Source organism: Chrysemys picta, chromosome 1, assembly GCF_011386835.1.
Source record: "Chrysemys picta bellii isolate R12L10 chromosome 1, ASM1138683v2, whole genome shotgun sequence".
Lineage (NCBI taxonomy): Eukaryota > Metazoa > Chordata > Testudines > Emydidae > Chrysemys > Chrysemys picta.
In genome coordinates this window covers 207,108,855-207,120,887 of record NC_088791.1, presented here as the reverse complement: position 1 = coordinate 207,120,887, position 12,033 = coordinate 207,108,855, and the positions used below count along the sequence as shown (strand labels likewise).

General features: G+C 36.8%; 1 protein-coding gene across 22 annotated transcripts in view; it reads right to left on the bottom strand.

The window, feature by feature from the left end:
• DMD (dystrophin) overlaps nucleotides 1–12,033 on the bottom strand; it is a 2,010,563-nt gene that overhangs the window by 1,593,662 nt on the left and 404,868 nt on the right. For all 22 annotated transcript variants that reach the window (XM_065590838.1, XM_065590858.1, XM_065590878.1 and 19 more), the window contains one exon: nucleotides 11,811–11,872. In XM_065590838.1, coding sequence (XP_065446910.1) covers nucleotides 11,811–11,872 — 62 coding nt within the window. The remainder of the gene's footprint in view (nucleotides 1–11,810; nucleotides 11,873–12,033) is intronic.

Sequence of the window (12,033 nt, the reverse complement as noted above, 5' to 3'; positions counted from 1 at the left end):
CCCTGATGTTTTCGGCTTTTGCAATGGAATTAAACCTGCATTTTAATCCATGGCAGCAGCCAAGCTTCACGTCAAGGCAGGGTTAAGAATCAGGTCAATATTTCCCTTTTACCACACGACTGTGCAGAATTTTATGTTTTTAAAATATGCTGAAAATAAACCTGCTTTCCTACATATCATTCTAAAATATAATTTCTTGGTAACTGCTTTACTAATCTCATAGATCAACATTTTCATATTTATGCAATTAATGACATTAACTTTTATGTATTATATGAAAGCCACAGAGCAAAAAGGATTGGGGCTTTATTCACAAACGTGAGCCACTAAATGCTAGTTGAGAATGTACAGCAGGAAAAATGGTTCCTTTTGGCCAATATATAAATCTGTACTTAATTCAAGTGGAATTAGGTGCTAATTGCATTTTGTACCATTTTTGGTGCAGAGTGCACTAATATGGTTTCATTTACTTAGCACCTTACCTTTCAAGTGCTCTGTGAAGATTAAAAACAATTTTTAACATAAAGTAGAAATACTATATTTATAACATTTCAGTTTTACATTAAATTTTCATAAACTGTGTAATGTAATTGATTGCACTTGTTTTAATTCTATGCCGAAAGAAATGAAAAATTAATAGGACAAATTCACTGGTTTCCAAGAGTACATCTTGCTGAATTTTACATAAGTATATAATTTATCAGAATAAAGAAATCCTTAAATATTATCTAGCGTTAAGCCAAACCTATTTTTACAGATCAAATTGCAAAGCTGAAGCACATCTATCATATAGCAACATTGTGTTTGCATATATTTATTCTAGGGCTGTTGATTAATCACAGTTAACTCACACAATTAACTAAAAAAATTAATTGTGTTTAAAAAAAATAAGCATGATTAATTGCAGTTTTAATTGCACAGTTAAACAATAGAATACCAATTGACATGTATTAAATATTTTTGGATGTTTTTCTACATTTTCAAATATATTGATTTCAATAACAGCACAGAATAGAGAGTGTACACATGTTATATTATTTATTATTACAAATATTTGCACTGTAAAAATAATAAACAAAAGAAAAAGTATTTTTCAATTTACCTCATACAAGTACTGTAGTGCAATCTCTTTATCATGAAAGTGCAATTTTTACAATGTCACCTGAAAGTAAGAACAGGCGTTGACATGACACTGTTGTAGCTGGCATGGCAAAGTATTCAAGTGTCAGTTATGCTAAAAATTCATACGCCCCTTCATGCTTCGGCCACCATTCAAGAGGACATGCTTCCATGTTGATGATGATTGTTAAAAAAATAATGTGTTCATTAAATTTGTGACTGAACTCCTTTGGAGAGAATGTATGTCTCCTGCTCTGTTTTATCTGCATTCTGTCATATATTTCATGTTATTGCAGTCTCGGATGATGACCCAGCACATGTTGTTCATTTTAAGAACACCTTCACCGCAGATTTAACAAAATGCAAAGAAGGTACCGATGTGAGATTTCTTAAGAGAGCTACAGCACTTGACCCAAGGTTTAAGAATCTGAAGTGCCTTCCAAAATCTGAGAGGGACGAGGTGTGGAGCATGCTTTCAAAAGTCTTAAAAGAGCAACATCTCGATGTGGAAACTACAGAACCCAAATCACCCAAAAAGAAAATCAACTTTCTGCTGGTGGCATCTGACTCATATGATAAAAGTGAACATGTGTCAGTCTGCACTGCTTTGGACTGTTATCAAGCAAAACCCATCATCAGCATGGACACGTCCTCAGAAATGGTGGGCGAAGCATGAGGGGACATATGAATCTTTAGCACATCTGGCACATAAATATCTGGTGATGCTGGCTAGAGCAGTGCCATGCGAAAGCCTGTTCTCACTTTCAGGTGACATTGTAAACAAGAAGCTGGCGGCATTATGTCCTGCAAATGTAAACAAACTTGTTTGTCTGAGTGATTGACTGAACAAGAAATAGGACTGAGTGGATTCGTAGGCTCTAAAGTTTCCACTGTTTTATTTTTGAATGCAGTTATTTTTTGTACATAATTCTACATTTATAAGTAAAACTTTCATGATAAAGAGATTGCACTACAATACTTGTATTAGGTGAATTGAAAAATACTATTTCTTTTGGGCTCTACAGTGAAAATATTTGTAATAAAAATCAATATAAATTGAGCACTGTACACTTTGTATTCTGTGTTGTAATTGAAATCAATATATTTGAAAATGTAGAAAACATCTAAAATATTTAAATAAATGGCATTCTATTATTGCTTAACAGTGTGATTAATCACGCGGTTAATCATGATTAATTTTTTAATCGCTTTACAGCCCTAATTTTGTCCTATTCTATTATACCCAGAGTTCCCCTCCCTACTGTAATTACAATATCACTGAAGAGAAAATCCACAAGGTGACAATTAAAATATATCCCATTTATGTCAACAGTGACTAAAAGGTGATATGTCTACTCTGACCATACTGCTGATTGTTTGATGGCCATAATACCATGAAGTAAATTCCTAGGGAAGAACTGTCAAATCACCAAAATCACAACTGTAATTGGCATAATTGTTACCTCTATTTTTTTGTATTTACTTATACGCTGTAGCTCCATTGCTGTGCAAGGCACTTTACTGGTATAAGGTGACAAGGACCTCATTGTGAGACGATTGCAACATGACAGATAATGACATAGAATGACAACAGACTGTAGATAGTGAAGTAGGACAATTGACAGCCTGAAAAGAAACTTAACTTCTGAACTGGAGGTTGAGAGGATAATAAAGTACAATAGAGGTGGAGCTTATAGGGTAAGCTTACATTGGCTTTGTTCATGCTGTACCTGTTCCATAGACAAAGGCTCTAATTCATCAAAATACTTAAGCACATACCTAATTATAAGCACTGTGAAATACTCACACACTGGGTCCACTTGCCTGCTTAAGGTTAGGCACACACTTAAATACCTTCTGAACCAGGGACACAGAAAGGACGTTAGGCTTTGATTCAGCTAAAAAACATGCTTAATTTTAAGCAAGTTCTGAAGCCCATCTGTCATGGGATTCACTATTCACCACTAGGGCAACTTCTCACGACTTATCTGAGGATTAGCTCTCAACCAGACTGACAACCCCTCCTTTGGTTACTTGCTCCAGGGTCTCTGTCTCTCTCTGGACTCATTTTCTCCTTCCTCATGACTCAGGATGCCCCTATTCGTGGCTTGGCCCTCCAGCCAGGTCACTATAGTTTTCCTCTTCCAGGGTATCAACGTAGCTCTGGACAACTGTCTCAGACACTCTTCCACTCCACTGCCTAGACTGTGATACTTCCCCAGTGCTGGTAGAGGGAACTAGGGCCTACCTACTACTACAGATTCCAGTCAGGGACTCTATGACTAGAATACAATCTACACAATCCCAGACCCTGTTACGGTTTCCCTGGACTCTTTTCTACCTTCCCTCACTATCTTCTGCCTCCTCATCTGTTCCCCTTTGTTTTCTAGACTAGAACCCTTACACCAACCCAGATTGGACTGAGGAGAGCCCATCTCCAGGGGTATCCTCAGGGGACTGTTTCTGCCTCTTTACACTGCTACAGTGAAGTAAACAAGTCTTTGTGTAGCTGAGAATGAGGACCAGTAAATCTAGAGCACAGCTGTTAAAAGAGAGACATATTTAATGAAAGTTTAATTTGTTTTTTGAATCTAGATTTTGATGGAAAATTTAATCAAACTTTGAAAAATGTCACCAACTCTAGTCTAGAGAGAGAGCATAAATTGATGTCACAGGAGAAGGATTGTGTTATACCAGCTTAGACTCACCTGTGAATTTGGCCCCAAACATTGAAGACCTGTAGTGCTAGAGCACCCTGCTGATTATCCATATTGTGCAAGAGATCCTGATTCAGGGATAACTTTGAATCTAATATTGCAAACATATGCTGGATTAAGTTACTGTTTTCAAAACACGGAAAGGACAAATGGGTATCACTGGAATTTGAACACGCATATCTGAACTTCTACATACATATCTGAAAGTTCTTCCAGATGTTCATTTACCATACTCGGTAGCTGTCTTCACTTGACTGGCATGTTCCTTGTCAAGATAGTACTTTTTATAACACCAGTACTAAACTTTATAGGCAGGTTTTTTTGTTTGTTTGTTTGTTTTTTGCAGGGGGGTCTTCTCTGCCTCTTTTCTTTCTTCATCTTTTAAAAAAGTCAAATATTTTATACTTTCCTGCTTATTAATTTTGAGTCCAGTGAGACTAAAGAAAATGGCACAGCTAATAAAATCATAAGTGCATTAGTCTCAGTGGGTGACACAATTTTATTAGTGCTAGCCCTTCAATAGACCTGTAAATCCATCCAGTAATGTCTTCCCCTTTCAGTGTCCTAACTTCTTGTACTGTAGTTTGCATTCATTGTATCATCAGTGGTGGGTTTTGGTTTAATTTACATGTCAAGAAGGGCACTAGATTGACAGCATGGGAAACTGAAGGCTTAGCCACAGAACAGATACATGAGAAACAGTAGTGCAGATTTCTCCACAATGGCCCATCTTATACTCAACCCTCCTCTGGTGTAGTATAATGTCCTTGACCTTTAAATCCTTGTCCTCCACTCTGCAAATTCCAGTCATAGTTCTAACTGTTGTGGTAGTTTCTGTGATATGGACTTTTGTGCACAAGGGGTCTAATTCAAAACCCCTAGGGACACAGTGAAGTTCCTGAAATTCTTGAATTACTTCAAAGGCCATTGAATCAGATCCTAGGACCTTGACTGACATCATCAAACCATCTTGCATAAGCCACCAAATAGCCATCAATGGTAACTAGTTTTGATTATTATGCAACTGGAGTTCAAAATTATAAGTAACTTAAAAAATAAAAACTGCATATATTGTTGTCAGATGTGTGAGCCATTCAGTCACCGTCCAAGCCACCACCATCATTATATCTTGTTCTCTAAAAATTGTTTCAGAGAGGCAGCTGTGTTAGTCTGTATCAGCAAAAAGAACAGGAGTACTTGTGGCACCTTAGACACTAACCAATTTATTTGAGCATAAGCTTTCGTGGGCTACAGCCCACTTCATCAGATGCATAGAATGGAACATACAGTAAGAAGATATTTATACATACAGAGAACAAGAAAAGGTGGAAGTATCCTATCAACTGTAAGAGGCTAATTAATTATGATAAGCTATTAACAGCAGGGAAGAAAAACTTTTGAAGTGATAATCAAGATAGCCCATTTCAGACAGTTGAAACGAAGGTGTGAGGATACTTTAACATGAGGAAATAGATTTAATTAGTGTAATGACCGAGCCATTCCCAGTCTCTGTTCAAACCTAAGTTAATGGTATCTAATTTGCTGTTCTTTCTAAAAATTGTGAGCACTATCCCACTTATTTAGGTCTTGTCACCTCTTTGATCTTATCATTAAGCTAAATTGTAAACTCTTGAGGACAAGGCTGTCTCTTTACTACATGTTTGTTTTCATATCATCCAGTACAATTGGACCATGCCCCTGAATGCTACTGTAAAAATCACCAACATAACTAGAAATGGTCACATTTCAGAACTATTTTTCCCCATTTCAAAATTGCCTTTTTTCAAAACTTAAAATTTTCTTTAACAATAGTAGTTCCCCCCCCCCCCCATTTTTTCAATTATACTGTAAAATGAAAATTAGTCTTTTTTTTTTCCCCCTTTTGGTCTATCACTTTTCCTTGCCCTCATTTTTCTCATTTTTCAGTGACAAATGTTTTTTTTGTGAATGTTTGTGAATTTTTCAACCAGCTCTGAAATTGAAAGTGAACTGCTGTATTTGTGCCATAGTAAAAAGTACATTTAAGATGTATAATAGGCTTCTCTGTAAATTTGTACACTAAATATTTGTCCAGCCCTAGCATGAATGCACCAATCAATTTAAACCCTGCACACTCAAAAATGCCTATAAAAGAAAAGCAAATTCATCTTTCTGACATGCAGTATTTGAAGTTTAAATGTTGAAAACTCATCCACAAATTAGTGTTCCTGTATGCAACCCACTTATAAGTCACAAAGTTGAGCAACAATTCAGAATCTAAAATCAGTCATCAGAACATGACATACAATTAAAACTGACAAAATGCACAATACTTCGCTATTTGCTTTGTCTTTCAGTGTTCATCTTTTTTATCACTATCATTAGAATTGTATTTGTTTATTTTGAAATATCTGTTCCATCAGGAAAGAGTGAAATCAATTATTCTCAACACCTGGTGAATGTTTGTTGATTTCTTTTGCCCTATGTGAGTGCACTGATTTTCTGGCATTTTTTTGCTATGCCGGCAGGGTCTAGACAGGGTTGAAAAATTAGTTGTCATTTGTAAGTGCCTTATATTTGTGTACTATTAGATAGAGATTCAGACATCAATAATGTTTTCTACTATGGAGTCTATTATGCAATTCATTAGTAAAAATATTTAAACACTGATATCACCCAAGCTCCTGTAAAATGCACTGTAGACATCATTAAAGCACTATATTTACATTTAAACTATTTACTATAAAAGTCTATGTGGTACCTATAAATAGCCTCTACATTATGCGGGCTCTGTTAGAAAATAAAATTAATTGGCATTTACAATTTAGAAAAAGTTCAGATCTTAAAAATAACCATCCTGCATAGGACCAACGTATCTCCTGTAATGATTCTAATTAGTTTGCAGTGTGCACTATTAATAAAGAACTAGGCTACGCCATGCACCTGTGCTACACTTATGCACACAGAAAATAATCTCATTATATTACAAATTAACCTCTTTGGAAAAACTCTTTTCTATCATTTTAAATGAAATGATATTAAAAAAAAGAAATATGCTCCACATTTTTAAAGCTGGCATGACTCAAGTATCACATGTCAGTTACATGACAGTAACTGCTAGGTCTACTATCTCATGACTAATCACAGAAAGGAGGGTTGTCTGGTGGTTAATGTTAAGAGAGAACTGGACTTGACATAACAGTAGCCATTTTCTGTATTCAGCCACATTATCAGAAAGCGAGAACACCATTTAGTCAGGAATAATTTGGTCTCTGACTAAGCAGACAAAACAGCTGCACAGCTGAAGTGTTGCTAATAAGGATAGATAAAGTGACACATTTATGAGAATGGGAGGGAGTGTGGATCACTGATCTTGGATCTGGGTGTCTATGACTACGAGTTTCTCGCTGGGAGTTGCTTTGCTGATAACTAAAATTATGAGTTATTTACTGATGCTAAGGAAATTGTTAACCCATTAGCAGTTACTATGAGTTATGTGCTTTGTTCTGAACAACCTATAAAGAGAGTAGTTAGAGTATGCAATTTGGAGAAGTTTGGAGAGAGAGATTTCAACAAGCTAGGAGACTGACCGCCAACTCCCCAGCGGCTAGGAGGGAGACTGTCCACCAGAAACCTGCTGCTGATCACTTGACACCACCTTAGACTTTGGGTAACTAAGTCTGGGGTGCTCTAGATTACTGCTATTTTAGACAAGTGCTTTAGACTCAATAAAAACAAGGATTTTTGAGTGAAAGCACTCTTGTGTGTACCAATCATTTGTCAGACAGAAGCACTTATTTAGGGCTTGAAACTGCCTAAGAGACTAGTTACCACAGTTTCAGGTTCAGGAAACCCCAGATAACAGTTGGAACATGCAACTGTGATTCAGGCCTCCTCAGTTCTAGTCTCATTTTCTGCTTTTCAATTTACATATTCCCTTTTATCTTAGAGCCCTTGCCAAACATTAAGAGCCAAATTGTGGCCCCTCTCATCTGCACTGGAGAGGAATTGCTCACCTGAGTATGCTCACTGAAATTAATGGGATTACTTATGCAAGTAATTGCTCACTAGTGAAAATAAGATTCCACACTCTAGCTCTGCATAATTAAGGATGGAATTTTCAGATGCACATAAATGATTTAGGACTTGTCTATCTGGGGACACCTAGGAAAGTGAAAATGAATTAACTAAACATGTGAAGTTAAAGCACATAAATTATCCTTCAAGGAGGATTAAACTAAAGTAAACTGGCCAGTTTATGTCTGAAGGAGAGCATCTACACGGGAGTTTAATGTACTTTACTTTCGCACACTAACTTCATAGCTTTAATTGATTCCTGTTATCTTTCCTGAATGTACACATGTCCTTAGGAGCATTTGTCCCATTGCATTCCCATAGAGGACAGAAAGCATGTTACTTTTAGCTGCACGTAAAGTATCTAATAGTGCAGGTAAAAAATAGAGTTTCTCAGTGAAAAATCCACATGACAAACATAGCAACCTCACACTGCAAAATCACCATTGTAATGTCCTAAATATATTGATGTCACTTCCATACCCCCTGCAAAACCAAACAATGTGTAGGGTCATAAAACAAGCCTAGCACCCATCTGGTCACAGCTGTGCCAATCCCCACTTGTCACAGTTTGAAGAAGTAAGTATGGCTCCTTTGCTTCTGACAGAGAACAAGACAATGCTTCATTCCTGCTCCCAGCTCCCTTAGTCTCAAAAGGTCAGTTTCTTTCCTCCCTCCCTCCCTTCCTTCCAGTATGCTTGACAGCCTATTGTCTCCCAACTTAATAGGCTACCCAAACAATTCTAGGAGGACTTGTGGCACCTTAGAGACTCTAAGGTGCCACAAGTCCTCCTGTTCTTCTTTTTGCGGATACAGACTAACACGGCTGCTACTCTGAAACCAAACAATTCTAGTATCAGAGGGTTAGCCGTGTTAGTCTGGATCTGTAAAAAGCGACAAAGAGTCCTGTGGCACCTTATAGACTAACTGACGTATTGGAGCATAAGCTTTTGTGGGTGAATATCCGCGTCTGACTCTTTGTCACTTCAAACAATTCTAGTAATCTTAATGACAAAGGTTACTGGGTATAAGGCAAAAAATAAAGAGAAAACCACGAAGCTACTAAACAGAATAGAAACCACTTTATAAAACTGATTAATCACTTTGAAAAGCCTAGCTAACCACACTGTATGGTCTGTTACAGGGTATAGTAGTTAAGCAAGTGGTTAACCTTCTATTTATTGGAAAGATTCTGTCTTCCCCAAAAGCTGCTGTCTTGTCTTTCTCTTGATGTCTGAGACAGGTGTGTCTCAAGCTATATGAAGCCTTGGTTATTTATGTCACTACAGAACCAAGAGATATAAAACCAGATCCTCAGCTAGTGTAAATCAGCATAGTTCTGCCAACATCAATCGAGCAATGACACTTTACATATGTAGGAATCTGGCTCATAGATCATTAAGGTTTGCAACTCTTAAATCTATTAGTATTTTGGCACTACTTCACTTTGGACAAAACCCTAATAGAAAATACCAGGTATCCACTTGCAATGCTGCATCCATAAATATTAATCAGATCTCTTTTGCCCCTCTGAAGTCTCACATCTCCAGATTCTCTGCACAGGCTGCAGCTGTATGGGAAAAGAGGCAGAAGCCTGAGAATAACTTGCTCTTTGAAGCTTGTATAACTCATAATAATGCCATGTGGCTCTCTGTCCCCGTCTAGTGGTTAGTGAGTTTAAGAATTTATTACTGCCTCTGAGCTAAGGGACCTTGTACAATAACTAAGAGGTAGTAATGATAATAATAAAATATTAACAACAACAACAATAATACCACCACCCAGCTCTGATGTAGTGCTTTTCATTATTAGATCTCAAAGCCCTTTCTAATGAAGGTTCAGTCTCCACATATGATCTAACCCAGGGATGTCATTACAAACGTGTCAAGAGGCCATAGTTAATATTGACCAGAAAAGCATTATTTTTTCTTCCTAGTATGTGATCTTAATGAAGCACACGTTGCCAAACCACAGACATCTTTAGGCAAGTTAAACACACTTAAATTAGGAGACAAATTTTCAAAATTTTACCATTTATGATCAAATATTGCATATATTCAGATTATTATTGTATGTAGTGGGCATGTGAGACTCAATATCCTAGAGTTTCAGTCCAGAACAGGGAATGGAGATTACTTGGATGTGACTGGTATTCTGGGTGTTCAAGAGATGTTTGGTGCACCTTGGACTTAAAAAACAAACAAACCATTTGCGGGGAAGGAACTCAACTCAGCAAGTTATCTTTGACGACAAATGAGTTTATTCCTATGGTGTCCCTAAGGTGTGAGGACTTTTGAAATTAGGCTTTTAGTTAGGTCCATCTCTACTTGTTTTTTGTTTGTTTGTTTGTTTTTTTGCCAACTGACTCACTCATCCCAGAATATTTCATACTTGATTAATGAAATGGATTCCATTGCTCCTGAGTAAGAAAGAGGAGTGACATAACATATTTACCATCTGTTTATAATTAATGCAGACCCTTAAGGCTAATCAGCTTAACAAGACACACTTTTGAAACTATACAGAAGCTATCTGAGCCAATTCTACAATCAAGACTATTGGTTTAAAAATTTCACACACTGTATTGTGCAACATAAAACTACAGTGATGACAAATTATAAAGCATGTTATCGCAACATACCACATTAGCATTACTGAATTAACATCACTTCCAACAGAGTAACCCCAACATCATGCAGATGAGCAAAGCTGGAAGTACTGATGGGGTTGAGTCACAAAACTGAGATCCCAGATTTCTGACATTTTCGGAAGGTGATCTTTTAGTTTGCTCCCTTTTATGCAGATCTGTGTTGATATTCTGAAGACCTTCTCTCCCAATGTTCTAGAGCATTTGAATCACAAGGTTTGGTTCTAGCTCATCTATTGTTAAAACTATTACACTGTGTTTTGTAACTGATTATATCATTATATATTGGGCGGTTGGGTAAAACCTTACTAAAGCTAGTGGGTGTAACAGCTGCTCTTCATTCAAGATAAATGTAAAATGCAAATAAGCTCCTTTATGTAATAGATAACTGAAACAATATGAGCTACACCCCAAAACATAATCCACATACAAGGCTGGAATAGGATTTCAGCCATGTGATCTGAAAGGTTTCGACAGGGGTCTGAATGAAAATACCAGGCAGGGCGGGGGGGAGAAAGGAAGGGCTTGCTTATTATTTGATGGAGCTGTGTGTGTGACAAAGAAAAACAGAAACACAAAGAAGCACACAGACAAGGCAGCAAGGAAGCCCCAGAGAGGCACTTGAAGTGAGACCCTGAGAAAAAGCTAATATAGAAAGTGGGCTAAGTGCTGGCTGGAAAGAGGCTTGGAATGGCAAACAAAGAAACTGTCTTTTATTGTTTGATTCCTACTGTGTTCAGGGAAACAGGACGTTGTGTACATTCTTTATAAATAAACTGGACTGTAATAAAGACATATCTGATTCATATTATCAATTTCTCCACCTAACAGAAAAAACCCACAAGTTGCTGAATATTGGCTAATTGGTCAGGTCTAGGGAGGTAACAGTATTGTGCAAGAAGCCTGAACTGAAATTTATTCACACACACACATTAATCTTCAGGTCTTTAAGATTTGATTTGATCTGATTTTTCAGAATTGGAGAAATAAGGCAAAGGGATAATTGTGTTCTTCCAACTTTCTCAAATCCTTTCAGTGATAAAACTGCAAAACCAAGAGGGATTACAGAGAAAGGTTTCAATATTAAGAGCCATATTTTCAGAAGAGCTCAGCTCCAATTTAGACAACTAAATGAAGGAGCTGTGTTTTCAATCCCCAGCTGAACTCTCTTGCAAATTTGGTCCCAATTGTGGGAAGTAAGCTCTTTCGAAAATCTGACTGTATATGTACATAACAGTCCTTGATTTATAAAGGAAAACAGAAAATTCCCTTACCTTAGCAAACTGTGCATTTACCCACTTTGTGAATGTTTTCTTTTGAACATCTTCCCTTTCATCTGTAAACAAAAACAGAGGAATTTATTAATATCAATATCATATATGTTTTGACCAGAGGGAAAAAAGTCCCTAATATTATTATGAATGGTTGTTTCCAATTATGAAAAATTTTATATACTATTTGATGCTGTATAATTAAATAAAAGTCCTGTCTACACTG